Here is a 21,727-nt window from a genome sequence, read left to right as displayed (position 1 = left end):
ATCGCAGTTTCTCTATTCAGAAATTTCAAACCAACCTCCAACTCCATCTCACCGAACAAAGCATAGTTGTTCGGTGTATTTTTGGCGGTGGTCGACATCATGGCTCCAAGATTTAAAGACAAGTAGTAGCCTGGGGTACCGCTAGATCCACTACCACCCCTCCTACAGCAACCGATTAGACACGATTCAGAACATCCCTCTCGTGGTAAATAGGTTGGATTTTGGGAACCACTTCTGCTTCTTCACCACTATCATTTTCGATCCCATCTTCATCAGAAGTTTCTGCCAACCCGCCAACAATACTTTCTTAGGATGGATCACGGTTAGAAGGGGAGGGACGTGAACGACGATTTGCTACAGTTTGACCAGGTGTCACAAAAGCGTTGAAGGTTGGACTACGAGCTCTTAAAATATCCTGACCTGGCATCAAATCTGTTGTACCAAAATTTCGAGCTTGCTCCATATTATTGGAACTAGAGGAGCTTCCTCCAACATCTTGGAGATTTACACATAGTTCCAACGAGTAGATACTTCCTATGCTCCGATGGTAAGAAAACATCATCGAAATTTCTTGGTCAGATTTAATCTGCATTTTCTCATACGCAAACGAATTAGCGATTGCAACTGGCATTCTGTAAGTCAACTTCGTAATTTTCTTCTTTCCGACCATACCAGTATTCATGAGGATCACATTTTTTAGCTCTTGCAATAATGTTTGGGGCGGGGTCATTATCCATAGTGGACCGTCACAAACAAATGTAATACTTTCAGATGTATGAGAAATTTCTCCATTAGGATATATGATAACATAGACATTTTGAGAAGTCGTAGGCACAACAACGTACCAACTTGAGTATTTTATAAAGAAGGTGAAGAGATGGAGATGGGAGAGAGTTGTTGGAGATAGAAGAGAGTGGTTAGGGATGGATTACTCGAAGACACAACAATAATTTCACAATGTGGTTTTAAATTGGCTGCCACAGCCCTTTATATAGCGAAATTCATGCTCTATTTCGCAGGAGGTGCACCTGAGTTGCACAAATTCGTGTGGGGTGCAACTGAATTTGGGCCAACTCGCGTCTGGCATCCCAGTTATATGTCTCAAGTGCCATTTCATTTGTACCTCTTAAGAAATAGCCCAATTCGTGAGTGCGCTGCCTTAAATGCCCATTTCTTGGGCGCCTGTCGAATAATTGCACCCTAGTCCAATTCGTGGGTGCTTTGGTTGAGTTGGAGGCTAAACCCATTTTGTGGGTGGTGGCCGAAAAATGATGCTGCGCATTTAGATAATAATTTTTATGGGGTGTGTATTTAAGAAAATAATGAATTTTTTTATTTATTTCAATAAAAAAGCCATAAATATACCATCTACGTGAAAAGAGTACGCTCTTTCTCTTTCTTTCCCTCTCTTACTTTCCAATCATTTAAAAAAAACTTTTTTAGTTTTTTTTCCTTCTATATTTTATTTTAATCCTACATTTATTTTATTATCTCTTCACATTGCAATTCCCTTTTTTTTTTCTTCCTTTCGTGTATATTAAGGGATCAGTTTCAGAAGATATTCCAGCTCAAGTTTTCTGATTATGCAAAAAGTGGATACCAAATTGTAGAAGTAAAATGTTTTTGTTGTAAATTTTGAATCTTGTTGAACCGTATTTTAACTACAATGTAACATAAAATATAGAATAAATTAACAATTAGGTCCGGAAGATTTTAATTTTAGATAAATTAGTTCTTAAAAAAATATTAATTTAATTTTTTAAAATAACAGTAGATACATGATATCTTTTTATTAATTCATGAATTAAAATCTAACGGTGATATTTATGTGTATGGTTAATTATTCTGCCGTTTTTATTTATAGCTATGTAGATAATAACTTTTGAATCGAAACTTCACTTATTTTAATAGAATTTATAACAAATAGAATGCGATTGATAAATGATATATGAAAAATCAAATGATAATAAATATTTTACTATCCAAAACTACGTGGTCTCAATTTCGTTTGGCACTATTTATTAACAAAGAACATATATATCCACTTTTTACTAATTTGGAGGACTTAATTAGTATTTTTTTAAAACAAATTAATCCAAAAATAAACATATGTTAAGAATGTTTTTGATGCTGGGGGCACTGGTCTGGTTTAAAAATCTTGTTACTAAAATATGTGTGAAGCTTAACGTATAATTTGTAACTTTTGCTGTTTTGCATGGCCGTTTATGAAGCCTCTGCTTCATTCAACCAACGCATCAAAACCTTGCTCTCAAACGGTTTTTATCACCAAACGTTTCAACTTTTCAGACAACTTTTCTCTGGCAACCATGTTAACATCTTCTCTGTTCTTCCATCACTCACCAAGGCGTGCTCCTCCGCCCAGTGCCACGCTTTCGGCACTGCCCTTCATTGCTTGGCTCTCAAGACAGGTTCTCACTCTGACCATGTTGTGTCCAATTCTGTCATTTCCATGTATGCAAAGTTTATGGATACTGAATCTGCACGGAAAGTGTTCGACACAATGCCTCAGAGAGACCCCATCACTTGGAACTCCATGATCAATTGTTATCTGTATAATGGGTACTTAACAGAAGCCTTGCAGACGTTGAAAGGTGCACACTTGCTTGGCCTTGCTCCGAAGCCGGAGCTGATGGCTAGAGTTGTGTCCATGTGTGGGAGGAATGTGTGTTCAAGGATAGGGAAACAGATTCATGCCCTTGTTATTGTTGATGAGAGGGTGCAGCAATCGGAGTCAGTGATTTTTTCAACAGCTCTTGTGGATTTTTATTTCAGGTGTGGCGAGTCTTGGATGGCTTTACATGTATTTGATGGAATGGATGTGAAGAATGAGGTTACTTGGACTGCAATCATATCTGGCTGCACTACTAATCATCATTATGATGCTGCTTTTGCATGCTTTCGAGCAATGCAGGCTGAGGGAGTTATCCCAGAGAGTGCATTAATTGCTCTCTTAAAGGCTTGTGCCGAGTCAGGCTTTGCAAAGCATGGGAAGGAGATTCATGGTTATGCCTTCCGTCACTGGTTTGCATCAAGTCATAATTTTTCATCAGCTCTCATAAATATGTATTGCCAATGTGGAGAATCACTGCATCTAGCTGAGCTAGTTTTTGAAGGGTCTAGTTTTACAGATGTGGTGCTATGGAGTTCAATCATTGGGAGCTATGCGCAAAGAGGGGATGGCTACAAAGCCTTAAAGCTATTTAACAAGATGCTGGGCGAGGAAACTGAACCAAATCATGTTACTTTGCTCGAAGTAATCTCTGCCTGCACAAACTTATCTTCACTGAAACATGGTTGTTCATTCCATGGCTATGTCCTCAAATTTGGGTTTAGTTCACACATCTCTGTAGGGAATGCACTCATAAATATGTATGCCAAATGTGGTTGTCTGGATGGCTCAATTAAGATATTCCTAGAAATGCCAAATAGAGACTCTGTTTCATGGAGCACTTTGATCAGTGCCTACGGTCTTCATGGATGTGGTGACCAAGCATTGCAACTTTTTCATGAAATGCAAGAGAGAGGAGTGAAGTCAGACGCAATTACCTTACTCGCCGTATTATCTGCTTGTAATCATGCCGGTCTTGTAACTGAGGCGCAACTGGTATTCAAACAAGCAAGTGCAGATTGTAAAATTCAATTAACCTTAGAGCACTATGCATGCCTAATTGATCTTCTTGGAAGGTCAGGCAAGCTTGAAGATGCAATGGAAACACTGAGAACCATGCCCATGGAACCAAGTGCAAGAATGTGGAGCTCTCTGGTATCCTCTTGTAAGCTTCATGGAAGATTGGACATTGCAGAAATACTAGTCCCACAGCTTATAAGATCAGAACCAAATAATGCTGCTAACTATGCATTGTTGAATATGATTTATGCCGAGCATGGTCATTGGCTTGGTGTAGAAAAAGTCACGGAAATAATGAAACTGCAGAAGGTTAAGAAGACTAATGGGTTCAGCAGAATTGAGGCAGTAGATGAGAGGTTATAGCATAACACAATCTTGTTTTATTATTGCTTTTTTGTTTTTTATTTTTGTACAAGCGCAGTAAAGTTCATATAATTATAGATAATCCTGTTAATTCATAATTATGTCCTGGTTAATGAATAATGTATTTTGCTCAGTAAAAGTGTTTAGCCATTGAAATTAACAATTTGACAAAATGGCCATTTATAAATCTAGTTCGAAACTTCATAGGGTATAAAGCATTGAAACAGAAAATTTTAAGTGAAGAAAAGTAAGAGTAATTAATAAGTTGAGAAGGTTTATAATTGGTTGTGACGTCAAATCAGCCTACTTGATGTATGCATTGCGTGTTCATTCAGAGAGTCACTAATCACATTGTCACGTTGCAACTACTCTTAGAACTTTAAATATCAAGGAAAACTATTTAACGAAGACCAATTAGCTTAGTTATGTTTCCTGAGGGAATGCTTTAGATAAGAGAGAAGCAACGTTTGTACAATTTTTGTGTGTATATATATTTTTTAGACGTCTTTTTATGTATTAAAGAGATAAATATAAAAGTGGTTCATATGATATTCTTCCTTCGTGATTGCAAGAACGGGGCATAAGAAATATGTGTATAGGACATAAATTACATAAGTTAACAACAGCAAGGTTAACAACAGCAACCAAATTCGATTAAAAACAACACAAACTAGTAAGTCAGAGCTGAGGTTAACTCTGTTCAGATTCTGTACAATTAGAACACAGAGTTATTAACATTTATGAATTGAATTGACAGACATCCGATCCTTGCAATTTTCTGTTCCAATATTCTTTCATGAAACTTAAACAAGTTACACTGAAACTTGAGAAACTAATAATCCACTATGATCATTATCTAATCTACAACCTGCATCAGATTGTTGCAGTGTTAAGTGCTTCATGAAATCCATTCACATAAGTATTCCAGTATACCTAAACGTTGAGATTAATCCATCATGGCAAAAGATAAAGAAACAAACAAAGAAGAAACATATATACACTTTATTAGTCGTTCAACCTTATTAAAATAGAATATTAAATATGCAGCATAACTACAATTTCAGAAGAAATAGTATAACCCATCTGAAAAGCATTTCAATTTTCATTTCCAGTTCCTGTTCCAATTAGCTCTCCACCCGAGGAAATTACAAGTCAAGCATGATGACGATCGTCATCATTATCAGCTTCTGAAGAAGCTTCACCAGCATCAACATCATTTTCTGAAGAAACATTACCGGCATCAACATCATTTTCTGAAGAAGCATTACCAGCATCATCCTCATCATGATCATCATATTCTGAAAAAGCATTACGGGCATGATCCTCATCATGATCATTATTTTCTGAATAAGCATTACGGGAATGATCATCATCATTTTCTGAATAAACATTATCAGGCCCCGAACCAGGATCATCAACATCAGCATTATCAACATCGTACTCAATAGCAAAATCCAAGAATCCACCTCTAGGGTTATCAGAGCCATCAAGCAGGTCAATCTCATCATCAGTCAAGAACTGCCTGAGCTTCTCCCTGTAAATGGCCAACTGCTCCTCCAACAAAGACTTCTGATTCTCATGATGGACAATGGACCATCTCAAGTTATCAATGACCTCATTATCATAGTCCTGTTTCTGATCCATCATCCTCCGAAACTGATTGGCCTGAATCTCAATGGCGCTCTTCTCATTCTGCAGCCTGAGGATCATGGCCATGGCCTCCTCAGCAGCGGAGGCAGCCGCAATCCTCTCATTCTCGATCTCAGCACAGGCAGCACTGAACCTCTGCCTCTCAAACTTGACGAGATTTCTCAGCGCCATTACGTCGAACACCTCGTCTTCAACGTGGTCCTCCTTGTCATCGAGAGCGTCCTCCATCTGAGACTTCTTCCGGGACGAGGGTTTGGGGATGTCAGCGTCGACAGCGTGATGAATCTTAGGGGCGGGGGCGGGGGCGGGGGCGGGAGCGGGAGCGGGAGGAGATCTGGGTGGTGGATAGTACGGAGGGAAATGCTTGAGAGCCTTGGAGTTGGGATGAGAGATGCGGTAGATCTTGAGGGTGAAGAAGAGGATCAAGATGAGACCAAGGATGTTGAAGATTCTAGAAACGTAACCGAGGAGGATGAAACCGCAACTGACCTCGCTGGCCTGAGCGATGAATCGGATTGTGGAAGGGAAATCCATGAGTGCGAGGGTAATTCGGAGAAAGCGGTGGTAGAAGCCAAGAACGGAGTGAACTGCAACCAAGAAGCAAGTCTGCATCTGCATCTGGGCCACCTTGTACCGCCCACTCTCTCTCTTTCACACTCCAACAACTTCTTCAATCTTAGCGTCAACGCCACTTCCTTTTCTTTCTCTTGCTATCATACTTATCAATTTACGACCAATGTCTCCTCTGTATTCATTGGATTTTCAAGAACAACAGCAGCAGCAACGTAATGCTACCCCTCTGAATCAAGAATGGAGATGGTTGTGGTTGCAAATGGATTCGGCGAAGAAATAGAGGGAGGGTTATTATTATTATTATTATTATTGCATTTCAGTGTGTGCGAGTGAGGTACGTAAAACTTTCAATACCGTTGCCCATTAATCATTAATCATTAGTTATTATTATTCTTATTTAATTCCCACAATCCACCACAGATATTGGCACACTGTTTTCTGGATATCAACGTCACCATCATTGCCACATCGTTATATCTCCAATCCATATGGTAGGTGAAAACTCAGGTATAGTCAATTTTACGTGAAATTGATAACTGAGAGAGTTATTAAATAATTTAACTGATTTGACAAAATTTTCATCTAATGACTCTCGACTATCAACTTTACGTGAAGTCGATTGTACCTAAGTTTTCACTATATCGTATGTATGTATCCATATTTTATTTATGAGCAATGCTAGGGGCCAGTAATTTTTGTGATTGTTAGCCATCAACTAGCCATCAATGATGATTTGATGGTGTGAGATTGGTATGAGATTTCATCCAATGGCTCACTTTTCTCTGCTGGTTACATGCGGGCCAAAATTCAATAAAACTGCTGGCCCTAAACTTTTCCTTTATTTATTATTTTCAATATTTTTTAGTTTTTACTTTTAGAATTTTGTAGACAAAAATGAATAAAAAAATACTAAAAGTAAAAATGTGAATCAAACATGGTAATAATACTTTTATTTATTCATAAGCTCCCATCAAAATACTGTTATGAAATAAACTAACGGCTATATTTGGCTACCATGAGCTGTTGTTTGTTAAACTATACGTTAACGAATTACAATAATATTTTTTTTTGTCTTCCTTGTGACAGGAAGATTCTGAATTAGTGGTATCTTTTTATTAATTACTGGTCTAGCCATCTTTCATGCTTTCACTATATATTAAATAAATGTTTACTAATTAATTTTGTCAAATACAACTATGCTTAAGTGCTAATAATGCAGAACAACTTAGTATTTTAGTGTAGCAGCATGTAATGATTCCTATCCTTTCTTTATAATCTAGCAACTATTGTTCTCTCAGAATTTGAAATTCCTCACTCAACTCATTAATTATTAATAAGAAACTATTCAACACTAAATACATTAACAGTCCTGTTACTTGAGGGAATTTTCAATGTCTATCACAAACCTATACTTGACATCTTTGTTTATGATCCTCTCAAAAGCTTCATTAGCATATTCAATGGGAATCACTTCTATATTTGGATAAATCTCCTTTTCAGCACACAAATCAATCATCTCTTGGGTATCTTTTGTGCCTCCTGCAGCACTTCCAGAAATGCTTCTCATCCCTGTCAACCACAATTAATGCACATTCAAAGTTTCATTGCTTCAATATAAATTAATGCTTGTCATTGCAACAATTTCTTTTCCATAATTCAGAAGCAACATACCACCAATAAGGCTTCCTGGGCTTAATTTGATTTCACTTGGAGCCCCAACTAAGACTAAGACACCACATGTTTTCAGAAGAAACATGTAAGGATCAAAAGGGTGATTACCAGATGCTGTGTCAATTATAAAGTCTAATGACTCAGCCAATGCCTGCATATGTAGGAATCATACTCAATTTTGACCAAGATGAATAAAGAAAAACAAGCTACAATGTCAATGTTCTGTTAAATGATTCAGAATCTCTTTCACCAAAAGGATTAGAATTCAATTCTTGTTGTAATAACAACCTACTTACACTCATTTGTTCTTGATCAGATGAAACAACAAAATTATCTGCACCAAGAAGATTTAGGGCCTCATCTTTTTTAGATATGCTGGTGCTGAAAACTGTTACATCCAAACCAAAAGCCTTTCCAAATTTAACTGCCATATGTCCAAGGCCACCAAGGCCAATAACTCCTAGAGATTTACCAGGCTGATTCATATTGTGACGAATCATCGGCGAATAAACAGTGATTCCGGCACAGAGCAAAGGTGCTGCTGAAGCCAATGGATAGCTCTTTGGTATCATAAAACAATACCTGCATAAATGTGATATCAAATTCAACTGAACCTATCTAAGACTATAACCTTTTGCATATAAATTTTCTTTCATTACCTATGATGAACTACTATGAAAGTGGAGTATCCTCCTTTTGTGATTGTACCATCAGAATCAACACTATCATAAGTAAAAACTCGTCCTTTACCACATTGAATTTCAAGTCCTGCATTGCAATTTTGGCAGTCGCGGCACGAGTTAACATAAGTCCCTACTCCAACATGGTCACCAACATTGAAACGTTGGACATTGGAACCAACCTTTGTCACAATGCCTGCAATCTCATGTCTAACAAAACTCATAGATTAGATTAAGACTAAATTGGATTATAAACTAACCATTATTTATTAAAAGATCATATACCCGGGCACAACAGGGTAATTTGTGGCACCAAATGAATTCCTTGTGGAAACTACATCAGCATAACAAATACCGCAGTGTGTGATCTTAACATAAACATCATCGTTTCCTACAGCCCTGACCAATCACATTCATCATTATATAAATTAAATACTTTGTACCAAGAAAACAGAATTATGCTAAAGAGTGCTGGCAATAGTGATAGAGACTAATATACTTGCGACTGAATTTGTATGGTGAGAGAACACCAGATGCATCTCTTGCTGCCCAACCTAAGCAATCTTCATTGCCACCTTCGGAATTCATCATTATTTTCTGTTGCACCATAAATTAATCAAACTCAATTGGCTATCACTTTAGATTTAGACAAAGAATTTCATGATAGAATTTTCTCTCAAAGAGAAAGAATGCAAAAAAATCAAAACAAATCAACAAATAAATAATATTGAAAGAGCATAGATTAGAAGCTAACACAGTAGTCAATAGGAGCCAACCTGTTTGAGTTTCTTCAAGAATCCGTTCTTTTTTCTTTTAATATTTTTTTTCAGGCTTCTTTACTTCAACATTTCAGCAAATTCAATGGCCTTATAACGCAGAAGAATCAAATAACAAGCGTAATGGCAAGAAGGACTAAAATAGTGACACTTTAGAGTCTTAGACACGTTACTGTGACTAAATCAAGTCAACGAAGTCCACGCACATTGGCCTACCTATATGAATTATAGTTACAATTTAATGCTGAGATTTTAGTACGATTATGCTATAGTAATTATGATTATGGTGTAAGTATTGTTAAAATTAAAATTATATTTTTTTTATATTTTAGTAACACTTTTTTTAAATAATATTTTTTATTTTAATTTTAGCAACATTTTTTAAAACATTATAATTATTACCGTAACATAGTCATACTAGAATCATGTATCGACAAAATAGCATTTTAATAGAACGTTATTATATATGTAGTGCGTGTAATACTGTGAGTTGTTTAGATCAAATTCAAAAAGAATTGTAAACATCAGAAAGACTTGTATTCCATTTACTTTGATCAGGAGAGCTTTGAATGTTCCAACTGCCAACATCAAAATAAGACTTTTCTCCATATAATATAAAAAAATAATAATTTTTAAATATTTAAAATTTATTATAATAAATACCATCAATGAGCCAAAATAGTATTATATAATTATCCATGATGTTACAAAATTAATACGCAGCTTAAATATGAAATACAAAAGATACAAACAAAATTTGCTTGAACAGTTGAATTGATTATATTCTAGAAATCCTCACTCAAGGACAAACTCCACACACTAACAAATTATTTCATCACTAACACATAGCACTAATCTACAGTATATTTTTACTTCAGGGAATTTTCAATATCAATCACAAACCGATACTTGACATCATTTTTAATGACCCTTTCAATAGCTTCATTAGCATACTCAATAGGAATTACTTCAATCTTTGGGTAAATCTTTTTTTCAGCACATAAATCAATCATCCCTTGTATATCTTTTGTACCTCCCACAGAACTTCCAGAAATAGTCTTCAATCCTGTCAAATATACAGAATGCATATAAACCAATTTGTTATTACTATATATCTAAATGAAAACTTTAACATTACAACACCATAATTCACATGTAATGTAACATACCGAAGAATAGGCTTACAGGGCTGAACTTGATTTCATTTGCAGCCCCAACTACTACTAGAATACCAAGTGTTTTCAGAAGTGCCATGTAAGGATCAAAAGGATGATCACCAGATGCTGTATCAATTATAAAGTCTAGTGTTTTTGTTAATGCCTACATGTATACACATATATATATAGCAATATTAGTCAACATTCAATTCTGAGAAAATAAATAAATGTGAAATAGATTATGTTTTTTAATTTGTTATGCTTACTTTCATTTGGTCTTCATCAGATGAAATTACAAAGTTATCTGCACCAAGCAGATTGAGGGCTTCATCTTTCTTAGATATGCTGGTGCTGAAAACTGTCACATTCAGACCAAAAGCCTTTCCAAATTTAACAGCCATGTGACCAAGTCCACCAAGGCCAATCACTCCTAGAGATTTTCCCGGCTGCTCATTCATCTTGTGGCGAATCATCGGCGAATAAACAGTGATTCCGGCACACAGCAAAGGTGCTGCTGAAGCCAATGGATAACTTTTTGGTATCTTGAAACAATACCTACACATATACAACAAAAAAATATGACATCAAATTCAGTTTACTCTAACCTTTTTAACTCAAAATATATAAACTATAGTAGCCAATTACCTTTCATGGACTACTATGAAATTGGAGTATCCTCCCTTTGTGATTGTACCATCAGAATCAACCCCATTAAAGGTAAAAACTGCTCCCTGACTGCACTGATGTTCTAGTCCATCGTCGCAATACTCGCAGTCGCGGCATGAGTTGACATAAGTCCCCACTCCAACATGGTCACCAACATTGAAACGCTTGACATTGGAACCAACCTTGCTCACAATGCCTGCAATCTCATGTCTAACAAAAAAAAAAAAAAGCAGATTACAGATACATTAGCTTCATTAAGTTTGCAAGTTTCTGAGAATTAGAGAATGAAAAACTATTGGAAGCCAGTAATTTTTAGTCATTATTTGACCAGCACAAGCGCTAAATTATCTTTAACAAATAAATTTTATTAATTCATGTATGCAAATTCTGAAAAATTTAGATACAAACTGTATTGATTCATGTGTACAAACTCTAGTGCAAATTATATGTTTTTTTGGTACAAAATCTCTGTAAACATGAATGCAAATTATTATTGACCACGTAATACCGACTAAAAATGATAATATTTGTTGGTCATATAGCATTGTTTTAAAAGGCAACATACATACCCTGGCACAACAGGGTACTTGGAGTCACCAAATCTATTCCTTGTCCAAACGATATCAGCATAACAAACACCACAGTGTGTGATCTTAACATGAACATCATCATCTCCTACAGCCCTGATGATCAATCATGGAATAAGTTAATATATATGGTATAAATTAAAGTTCAATCAGATGTTAGTTTGGTCAATTACCTGCGATTGAATTTGTATGGTGAGAGATGTCCAGATGCATCTCTTGCAGCCCAACCAAGGCAATCTTCTGAACTCATTGTTTTCTTCTCTGTTTCACCATAAACACAAATTATTTTTCAATTTTCATGAAACGTCTTACCCATGGAATTATAAGGCAAGTAATAAGTAGTTAATAGGAACCAACCTGTTTAATCAGTTTTCTTTGTTTTCACAATTTGAGGCAAATTCAAGAATGGTGTTTATATAATAGAACAATAACAGGCTCAATATTACGAAAGCAGATACCTCATGATGACCAAAGCATGTAGACTGTAGAAACTTGGGTTAAACACGCCATTGCAATATCAACATAAAAGTCTACGCTCCTCGTACCTATAAAACTATGTGAATTGACCGTGGTTAAATAATTTGATATATTTGATAAATTATTTAATATAATACTTATTAAATTGTAATTATTATTTTTATATGAAAATATTTTTATTTGATTAATTACATATATTAACTGCTTTTGTTAAGACCAAACTGAGTATTAATCAAATGAAAATCTTTTGGTTACGCATCTGATGACGTTTATCCAATAATGCTTGATGTTATGTGCACAAAAAGTCCAAAAGTCATTGATTAGATTAGTATTCTATTAGGCATTATCTAAGATGAGAAAAAAAATATTAGAACAAAACCGTAACACAATGTCACTGCCGATAACAATTTTTTAATTAGTGAAAATTTAGATATAGTGAAATTCCTGTAAAGTTGATAACCGAGAATCATTAAATAAATATTTAGTCAATTTATTTAAATTATTTAACAGGTTTTTAATTTTATAAATTCTAATTGTTTATTATAGTAATATTTGTTTTTGGTTGGGGAGGGGGCCTTTTCAACTAGTTATAACCGCCGCCTGTTAAATCGGTGTATAATCGGTTTATAAAGTTTTTTATACACTTTTCATAGGCACTTACTAATGATGCCATATTGGCATGTAGTTATGAATAACATACTAGATACACATAATTGAAGTGTTTGTATAATTTTGGGAAGGAGGGTTGAATCAAAGAGGTCTACATATAAGTTTTTTTGGTTTACAAGTCTTACAAGTTGATACAAGTCTAATAAAATATATGTATTACATTTCCACATTTAAAAATAAATAAATGTACGTTATTCAACTACTTCCTGTTTCTAAAGCGCCCTACTCACCATGCATTATGAACGACTCTTCTTCTTCTTTCTCCATGAAAACGAGTTTCTTGCCAAATTTAAAAATAATGGAACTTCAGAAATACACCCAAACGATTACAGAAATACACCCAAAGGATTACAGAAATTCACCCAAACGATTATAGAAATAAACCCAAAGGATTACAGAAATACATCTAAAGGATTACAAAACTACATCCAAAGGATTTAAGAAATACACCCAAAGGATTTAAGAAATACACCCAAAATTCGTTGAAGTACATCTTATGCATAATTCAAAACTCTTTCTCTTTCTCCTCCTCATCTTCTGCTGCTTCTTCTTCTTCAAAAACGATTTCAGAGTTTGATGTCAAAAAAAAATGAAAATCGAGAATAACAAAGAAAGAAAACAGAGAGAAAATCACATAAATGAAGAAGGAGAAAGAAAAGGCAAGAAATGAAAGAAAATAAGAAGAAGAAGAGGAAGAGGAAGAAGAACGTGCAGCAAGAAGAAGAAGAAGGTGCAGTGAAAACGTGCAGTAACAGTTCGAAGCCCGTTAATATAAATGACTTATAAAAACTTGTATAGAAAAACACTTGTATGTGGAGAATTATTCTGAATCAAAAGCTCTATTTTCTTAAAAAAATTAGACACTTTATTGTTAAGATGGTAGAACAAAAAATTTGATTTTTTTTTTATTTTATCTCAATCTCAACCAGGGACGGACTTAGAGGGGGCGAGTAGTCGCCTCAGCCTCCCAAAACTTTAAAAAACTATACTTATATATGAGATGTGTTTAAAAAATAAAAAAAAAATATTATGTAATTTAATAGTTTTATATGTATTATTTTTTTATTATGTGATGAATTTATGTCTTAATTGTTTAATTCACTAATATTTTTTACTTAACTAATTTAATACCATACTCTCAAGTCTTTGTACCTTTCAAATTAGTTTTTACATAATAATCTCTATATTTATTTAAAAAATCATTTATTTTTTTATATTAATATATTTAATATTTATATTATTATATTAATAAGGACTTACATAATTATATTTTGGTAATCACATTATGTACTTTAGATATTATTTTCTTGTAAAAAATAATTATTTTTCTTCTAAATTTACGTTGTTAAAAAATTTTTTATAAAGATATCTTATATCTTATATTCTATAAGAATACTGTGTCTTTTAAATAATTAATAATTTATAATTTATTTTCAAATTTTTTAAAATTTTGAAAAAATTAATTTTAATTAATAAAATATGTGATAATATTTAACTAAACACGCTATAAATTATTGGTATTTTATAATTTTATAATGTACTATTGATATTGTTATATTTCTTTTATATAATTATCATATTAAAAATAAAATTTTGAAAAAAATTATAATTATATATATATATATATATTGATAAATCTTTTAAAAAAATAACTATATGTTAATTATTTTTATGAAATAAAAAAAATTATCTAAAATTCAGCCTCTCCTTATTAAAATTTTTGAATTCGTCCCTTATCTCAACTATTTGTATAATGAGATTTATACCTTTTTTTTTTTAATCATAAATCATGATAAAATTTTTAGTATAATCAATTAAATTACAGATACTAATATTAATGAATTACATCCCAAATCATCCAATATCTAGAGCTTGCACTAAGCTAAAACAAAATCACTAAGTTGTCTAAAATCTAAATTATGTAAAATATCTTTGCCTTATAGATGTTAAGTGAAAAATTTTGTACCCGATTCTATTATAAAACCCATTGTGTTTCATAGAACGTTATAAATAAAAAAATATAATTTAAAATATGAAAAAATTATAAAACAAAATTTAAATATTATTTTTATGTGATTAGAATAAAATAAAGAAATTCTGCTTATGCTGCACTTACAATACATAGTTGGTCCCTAAGTCTGAAAAAAGGAGGGGTTGTATTAGACTTTCGACAGCCAATATAAAAATTTAGTCGAATATTCATGAATCATGATATGGATCAAAAGCGTTATTGCGTTAAAATTAGGTCGTTATTCGGAAGCAACGCGCTGTATAACTCACGTATAGTGCCAAATGAGCAAGAGTCGCTGTATTGGTGCCCAGATATAGTAATAAATGAGCAAGAATTCCTGCATTTTCATGAACGAACGAGGATAAATAAGTTAGTTCACAAAGAAAAAGATAAAGGTAAAGGTTGGAGCGATAGAAGATTGAGTTTTGGAACATGGAGTATAAGCACTCTAACAGAAAAATTCATGGAGGTGGTGGAAATCATGACAAGGAGAAAGATTAATATCATGTGCCTACAAGAAACAAAATGGGTCGGTGCGAAGGCTAGGAAGTTGAATAATTCGAGTTCAAATTTTGGTATACAGAAAATGTGAAAAATAAGAATGGGGTAGGTATTATCGTGGATAAGCAGTGAAAGAATGACGTAGTGGATGTCAAGAGAGTGGGAGATCAGATCATATCTATTAAATTTGTGGTAGAAGGAGGTACTTTTCATGTGATTAGCGCCTATGCACCGTAAGTGGATTCGGACGAGAAACACAAGATAAGGTTTTAGGAGGATCTAGAGAGTTTGGTCCAAGACATACCTTCGGGAGATAAGATTTTTTTAAGAGGAGATTTAAATGGCCATGTTGGAAGAGAAGTGAGTAGGTATGAAAGTATTCACGGAGGCCGTGGTTTCGGGGTGGTCAATACTGATGGTAAAATTATTTTAGACTTTTCCTCAATTCTTGACCTTCTTATCGCAAATACATGTTTTAAGAAGAGAGACGAACATCTTATAACTTATAGGAGTGGCATGACAAACTCTCAAATCGACTTCTTCTTGTTGAGAAAAGTTGACCGAAAATTTTGTATTGATTGTGAAATTATTTCGAGGGAGAGTTTAACAACACAACATAGGATGCTCGTCATAGATTTTCACGTGAGGAAAAGTTGAGAAAAAGACATCATACGAAGAACCCAAAGACGAGGTGGTGGTGGATGAAAGGTAAAGAACAAAGAAGATTTTTAAGACGGGTAAGAGAATAGACAAAGTGGGATGGGAATGGAAAACGTGGAGAAAACGTGGAGGAAAATGACAGAAGTTATTAAAAAAATAGCAAAAAAAGTTTTGGTGAATCTAGAGAGATAGGATCAAGAGACAAGGAGTCCTAGTGGTGGAATGCAAGTGTACAAGAAAAAATAAAGGCAAAAAGGGAATACTTTAAGGAGTGATTTTTTGTGTCGCAATGTAAATAATTGAAAAAAATATAAGGTGGTTAAAAAAGAGACAAAATTGGTTGTAAGTTAATTAAGGACAAGAGCATATGAGGATCTCCACTAGGGGTGGAATAAGACCAGGCGACCTGCCAGGGACCTGCAGCCTGGCCTGTTATAAATAGGCACAGGCTCAGGCTCTTTTAAAAGCCTTAATATGTTAATAGGTCAGGCTCAAGTTTACTAATTAGCCTTGTTGGCCTGTCAGCCCTGTCTGGACCTGTTAAAACATAATTAAATATATAAATAAATTTTTATTTTTAACAAAATTATGAGATATTTTAGATTTATTATATTTTATTATAAATATTTTTGTATATTTTAAATACTTTAAAAGATTAAAAATTCTTATAAATATTAAATATGACATATTACATATAAATATTTTTATTAAAAAATAATTTTTTAAATAATATTTTTATTTTTGTTAAAAAAATTATCAGACCTTTTAACAGGTTTCAGGCTAGGTCAGGCAGAATAACAGACCATGTCTAGTACTTTATAAAGAGTCTATAATAGGCTGCAGGCCAAACTCAAGCCAATTAACTACATAACAGGCCAGGCCTGTTAAGAGCAAAGTCTGGCATGACTTGTTTCCACCCCTAGTTTCCATCAGTCTTTAGGCACGAAGTAAGGAGAAAAATGTATATATAGAATCGGAAAGAGTTGTGAAAGAAGAATGAGAAACTTGGATTAGGTTAAGTGCATAAGGGATAAAGATTGAGAGGTTTTTGCTTAAGAGGAGAAGATTAATGAAAGGTGGAAGAGCTATTTTTACGAGTTATTTAATGAATGACAGAAGACTCTTCCAAGTCTTGGTCGGATATGCACGAGGGAAGAAGATCAAAACTTCGACTATTATCTAAGGATTTGAGATTTCGAGGTAAAAAATGCTCTAAAGTGGATGAGAAATGGCAGGACAATAGGACCCGATAATATTCCGATTGAAGTTTGGAAGGGCCTTGGAGAGAAAGGTATCAGTGATTAACCAAGTTTTTTAATGAGATTTTAAAGTCAAAGAAGATGCAAGATGAGTGAAAAAAGAGCACATTGGTACCTATCTACAAGAATAATGGGAATATACAAAATTGCGAAAATTATAGAGGGATCAAGTTCATGAGCCATATCATGAAGTTATGGAAAATGGTGATAGAACGGAGGCTGAGACAAGAGACACAAGTAATAGAAAACCAATTTAGTTTTATGTTGGACAGATCCACCACTGAAACGATATACATATTAAGAAGGATGATGAAAAAGTATTATAGTAATAAAAGGAATCTACATATGGTGTTTACTGATTTGGAAAAAACGTACGATAGGGTCTCAAGGGAGGTCTTATGAAAGATTTTGAAAAGGAAGAGAGTAAGGATCGCATATATTCGTGCAATTAAAAACATGTATGATGGGGCTACAACTAGTGTGAAGACTCAAGCTAGTATGATAGAGAAATTTTTTATTGATATAGGATTACACCAGGGATCATCCTTAAGTCTATACATTTTCACATTAGTCTTAGAAGTACTCACAGAGCATATCCAAGAGCCTGTGCCATGGTTCATATTTTTTGCTGATGATGTCATCCTTATGGAAAAGTAAAAAGAAGACCTAAAATAAGAAGTTGAATTTATGGAAAGAATCTCTAGAAGTGTATGGTCTGTGCATAAGCCGTAGCAAGACGGGATACATGGAATGTAAGTTCGGCTGCCGAAGGAGAAACCCTAATACGGAGGTGAAAATTGGAGACATCTTACGAAAAGTTAAAAGTTTTAAGTATCTTAGGTGCATCATACAGGATAATAGAGAGATTGAACACGATGTAAATCATAGGATTCAAGTAAGTTGGTCAAAATGGCAGAGTGCGTCTGGTTTTATATGTGACAAAAAGTGCATTTAAACTTAAAGGTAAATTCTATCGTACTGCTATCAGACCGACTATGTTTTATGGTATAAAGTATTGGACGGCCAAAGGGGAGCACAAACATAAGTTAAGTATGGTAGAGATAAAGATGTTAGGATGGATGAGTGGTCATACGCGATTGGATAGAATAAGGAACGAAGATATAAGAGAGAGAGTTAGAGTAACACCTATTGTGGAAAATATGGTAGAATTGCATCTTAGGTGGTTTGGACATGTGAGGAGAAGACCGACAGAACACCCAATCAAGAGGGTAGATGAGATGGAAGATGGATAAGGGGTGAAAGGCAGAGAAAGATCTAGAAAGACCATTCATAAAGTGGTCAAACGAGATCTACATGTAAACGGTCTCTCTGTAGTAGACATGATACATGATAAAATTCAATGATATCGTTTGATTTATGTAGCTAACCCCACCTAGTGGGACAAGATTTTGTTATTGTTATTGTAAATTAAAATAAATAAGCACACATATAAATAACAATTAAAAAATGTTAAATTAGTTTGCAAGCATGTCTTATTAGGACTTGTGTAAATTCTATAAAATAGAATAAATAATAGAGTGATTAATACTTGAAAGAAGCTATAATTAAAAAGAAAAATTAAAAGAAAGTATATTAAAAAATGATTGATAGAAAATGTAAAAAATAAAAATAGAATGTTATAATTAGATATTATTATATAATATTTACACCATTGTTATTATCAATTAAAGAATAATGTTAGATAATTAATTTTTTTCATCCAAGATCAGTTAAATTTTTTAAATTTTAAATCCTAAATTATAAATCTAAACACTAGAATTAGCTAATTTTGACTAACTAAAAAATTGGTTACATGTATTTTCTCTTAATAAAATTGATACAATTTTAAAAGTTGTAATGCATTTCCTATTATTATCATTACTACAACTGATATTCACTTTTCATATCAGTACATGAATACATGCGGGTGAGGATGATATATTCAAATGTTATTAATGTAATTAATAGAAGTGAAAAAAGAAAAAATTGGGCTGATTTTGAGTGGATTTTATGTTTCATTGTATGCTTTTTTCAAAGACTTTTCCAATTTGCTTTGATCAGTCAAATTTTATAGTTGATTTGAGGTTATCTATTATCCTAAACGGAGGGTTGAATTTTTTCTTATTCTGTTCAAATTTCATTTTATTTTATGAACATTGTGGAAACTCTGGCTATGGTGCAAAGTTTGTATCCTTAGTTGCAATTAGAAGCTTATATACACCACATGATCACACCTAAAGTGCAGTCAACTAAGCTAACTTCCTAACTGTTTTAGTTACAATTCCAACTAACTTATGCCAGCTGGACTATAATCTAACTAACTGGTTTCCAAATTAGCTAAGCTGCTGACTCATCTTTGTAACACATTGGTCATGATCTGCTACAAACTTAGCTTTTGTCTATTCATATATGAAAATACACACTTTCATAATCATATTAACAGCCAATAATGCTTAGCATTCTCCTCCACAAAAGAGTATCCATTAAATTATTATTCATAATGCTGCAAATTAATACATTGCTTGAATATAGAATACGAAAGATACAAGGAAAATTGCTTGTTCTATAAATTCTCACACAGACAAATTCCACACTAGTAACAAAGTATTCATTACTGATACATATCACTAAACTACATTTTCTTTTTTACTTTAAGGAGTTTTCAATATCAATCACAAACCGATACTTGACGTCACTTTTTATGACCCTTTCAATAGCTTCATTACAATACTCAATAGGAATTACTTCAATCTTTGGATAAATCTCCTTTTCAACACATAAATCAATCATATCCCGTATATCTTTTGTACCTCCTACAATACTTCCAGAAATACTCCTCAATCCTGTCAAAATGCACATAAACCAATTTGTTATTATTATCTAAATGAAAACTTCACATTACAACACTATAATTCAGATGTAATGTATGTAACATACCAAAAAATAGGCTTCTAGGGCTGAACTTGATTTCAGTTCCAGCCCCAACTGCAACTAAGATACCAAATGTTTTCAGAAGTGCCATGTAAGGATCATAAGGATGATCACCAGATGCTGTGTCAATTATAAAGTCTAATGTCTTTGTTAATCCCTGCAGCATGTAGCAATATTTGTAAACATTCAATTTTGAAAAAAGAAATAAATAAGAAACAGAGGATGCTTTTTTAATTTGTTATGCTTACTTTCATTTGGTCTTGATCAGAGGAAATCACAAAGTTATCTGCACCAAGCAAATTGAGGGCCTCATCTTTCTTAGATATGCTGGTGCTGAAAACTGTTACATTCAAACCAAAAGCCTTTCCAAATTTAACAGCCATGTGACCAAGTCCACCAAGGCCAATCACTCCTAAAGATTTTCCCGGCTGCTCATTCATCTTGTAACGAATCATCGGCGAATAAACAGTGATTCCGGCACACAGCAAAGGTGCTGCTGAAGCCAATGGATAACTTTTTGGTATCTTAAAACAATACCTACACATATACAACAAAAAATATGACATCAAATTCAGTTTACTCTAACCTTTTTAACTCAAAATATATATAAACTATAGTAGCCAGTTACCTTTCATGGACTACTATGAAATTGGAGTATCCTCCCTTTGTGATTGTACCATCAGAATCAACCCCATTAAAGGTAAAAACTCCCTTACTGCACTGATGTTCTAGTCCATCATCGCAGTACTCGCAGTCGCGGCATGAGTTGACATAAGTCCCCACTCCAACATGGTCACCAACACTGAAACGCTTGACATTGGAACCAACCTTGCTCACAATGCCTGCAATCTCATGTCTAACAAAAAAAAAAAAGCAGATAACAGATACATTAGCTTAATTCAGTTTGCAAGTTTCTGAGAATTATAGAAAAATTATTAAAGGCAACATACATACCCTGGCACAACAGGGTACTTGGAGTCACCAAGTTTATTCCTTGTCCAAGCGATATCAGCATAACAAATACCACAGTGTGTGATCTTAACATAAACATCATCATCTCCTACAGCCCTGATGATCAATCATGGAATAAGTTGATTAATATATATTTATATGCTATAAATAAAGTTGATTATTAATTACCTGCGATTGAATTTGTATGGGGAGAGATGTCCAGATACATCTCTTGCAGCCCAACCAAGGCAATCTTCTGAACTCATTGTTTTCTTCTCTGTTTCACCATAAACACAAATTATTTTTCAATTTTCATGAAACGACTTACACATGGATTTATAAGGCAAGTAAGAAGTAGTTAATAAGAACCAACCTGGTTAATAAGTTTTCTTTGTTCTCTTAGCATTCAGAATTTTTTTATGAGGGAAATTCATTCATGAATGGTGTTTATATAGCATAGGATTAAGAAGCTGAATAGTACGAAAGCAGATACCTC

General features: G+C 33.8%; 5 protein-coding genes across 6 annotated transcripts; 1 reads left to right on the top strand and 4 right to left on the bottom strand.

The window, feature by feature from the left end:
- The first annotated feature begins 2,215 nt into the window (after window positions 1–2,215).
- Window positions 2,216–4,012, top strand: LOC112714791 (pentatricopeptide repeat-containing protein At4g31070, mitochondrial-like). The gene has a single exon (XM_025766457.2). The coding sequence runs from the start codon at window positions 2,216–2,218 to the stop codon at window positions 4,010–4,012; it is 1,797 nt and encodes a 598-aa protein (XP_025622242.1).
- A 765-nt stretch (window positions 4,013–4,777) lies between these two features.
- On the bottom strand, window positions 4,778–6,280 carry LOC112714790 (uncharacterized). Its single transcript, XM_025766456.3, has one exon. It carries the CDS (start codon window positions 6,278–6,280, stop codon window positions 5,165–5,167), a length of 1,116 nt encoding a protein of 371 aa, XP_025622241.1. The 3' UTR covers window positions 4,778–5,164.
- Window positions 4,778–9,493, bottom strand: LOC112714789 (probable cinnamyl alcohol dehydrogenase 1). 2 transcript variants are annotated; one of them, XM_025766455.3, is made up of 7 exons: window positions 9,363–9,493; window positions 9,086–9,183; window positions 8,872–8,985; window positions 8,566–8,796; window positions 8,203–8,488; window positions 7,907–8,057; window positions 4,778–7,804 (listed from the first exon to the last, which is right to left on the bottom strand). In XM_025766455.3, exons 2-7 carry the CDS (start codon window positions 9,175–9,177, stop codon window positions 7,608–7,610), a joined length of 1,071 nt encoding a protein of 356 aa, XP_025622240.1. In that variant the 5' UTR covers window positions 9,178–9,183; window positions 9,363–9,493; the 3' UTR covers window positions 4,778–7,607. The 2 variants fall into 2 exon arrangements, with proteins under 2 accessions (XP_025622240.1, XP_072060578.1); XM_072204477.1 differs by having other exon boundaries at window positions 9,341–9,471.
- Window positions 9,494–10,031: 538 nt separating this feature from the next.
- LOC112714787 (probable cinnamyl alcohol dehydrogenase 1) lies at window positions 10,032–12,292 on the bottom strand. Its single transcript, XM_029289557.2, has 7 exons — window positions 12,130–12,292; window positions 11,946–12,033; window positions 11,755–11,868; window positions 11,165–11,395; window positions 10,786–11,074; window positions 10,532–10,682; window positions 10,032–10,428 (listed from the first exon to the last, which is right to left on the bottom strand). Exons 2-7 carry the CDS (start codon window positions 12,020–12,022, stop codon window positions 10,232–10,234), a joined length of 1,059 nt encoding a protein of 352 aa, XP_029145390.1. The 5' UTR covers window positions 12,023–12,033; window positions 12,130–12,292; the 3' UTR covers window positions 10,032–10,231.
- Window positions 12,293–19,808: 7,516 nt separating this feature from the next.
- On the bottom strand, window positions 19,809–21,727 carry LOC112714786 (probable cinnamyl alcohol dehydrogenase 1). The gene is made up of 7 exons (XM_025766452.2): window positions 21,605–21,727; window positions 21,421–21,508; window positions 21,235–21,348; window positions 20,909–21,136; window positions 20,529–20,817; window positions 20,287–20,437; window positions 19,809–20,192 (listed from the first exon to the last, which is right to left on the bottom strand). Exons 2-7 carry the CDS (start codon window positions 21,495–21,497, stop codon window positions 19,996–19,998), a joined length of 1,056 nt encoding a protein of 351 aa, XP_025622237.1. The 5' UTR covers window positions 21,498–21,508; window positions 21,605–21,727; the 3' UTR covers window positions 19,809–19,995.

This window comes from Arachis hypogaea, chromosome 10 (assembly GCF_003086295.3).
Source record: "Arachis hypogaea cultivar Tifrunner chromosome 10, arahy.Tifrunner.gnm2.J5K5, whole genome shotgun sequence".
NCBI classification, from domain to species: Eukaryota; Viridiplantae; Streptophyta; class Magnoliopsida; order Fabales; family Fabaceae; genus Arachis; species Arachis hypogaea.
The sequence above is the reverse complement of the archived record's forward strand: the minus strand, read 5'-3'. Positions and strand labels throughout refer to the sequence as shown.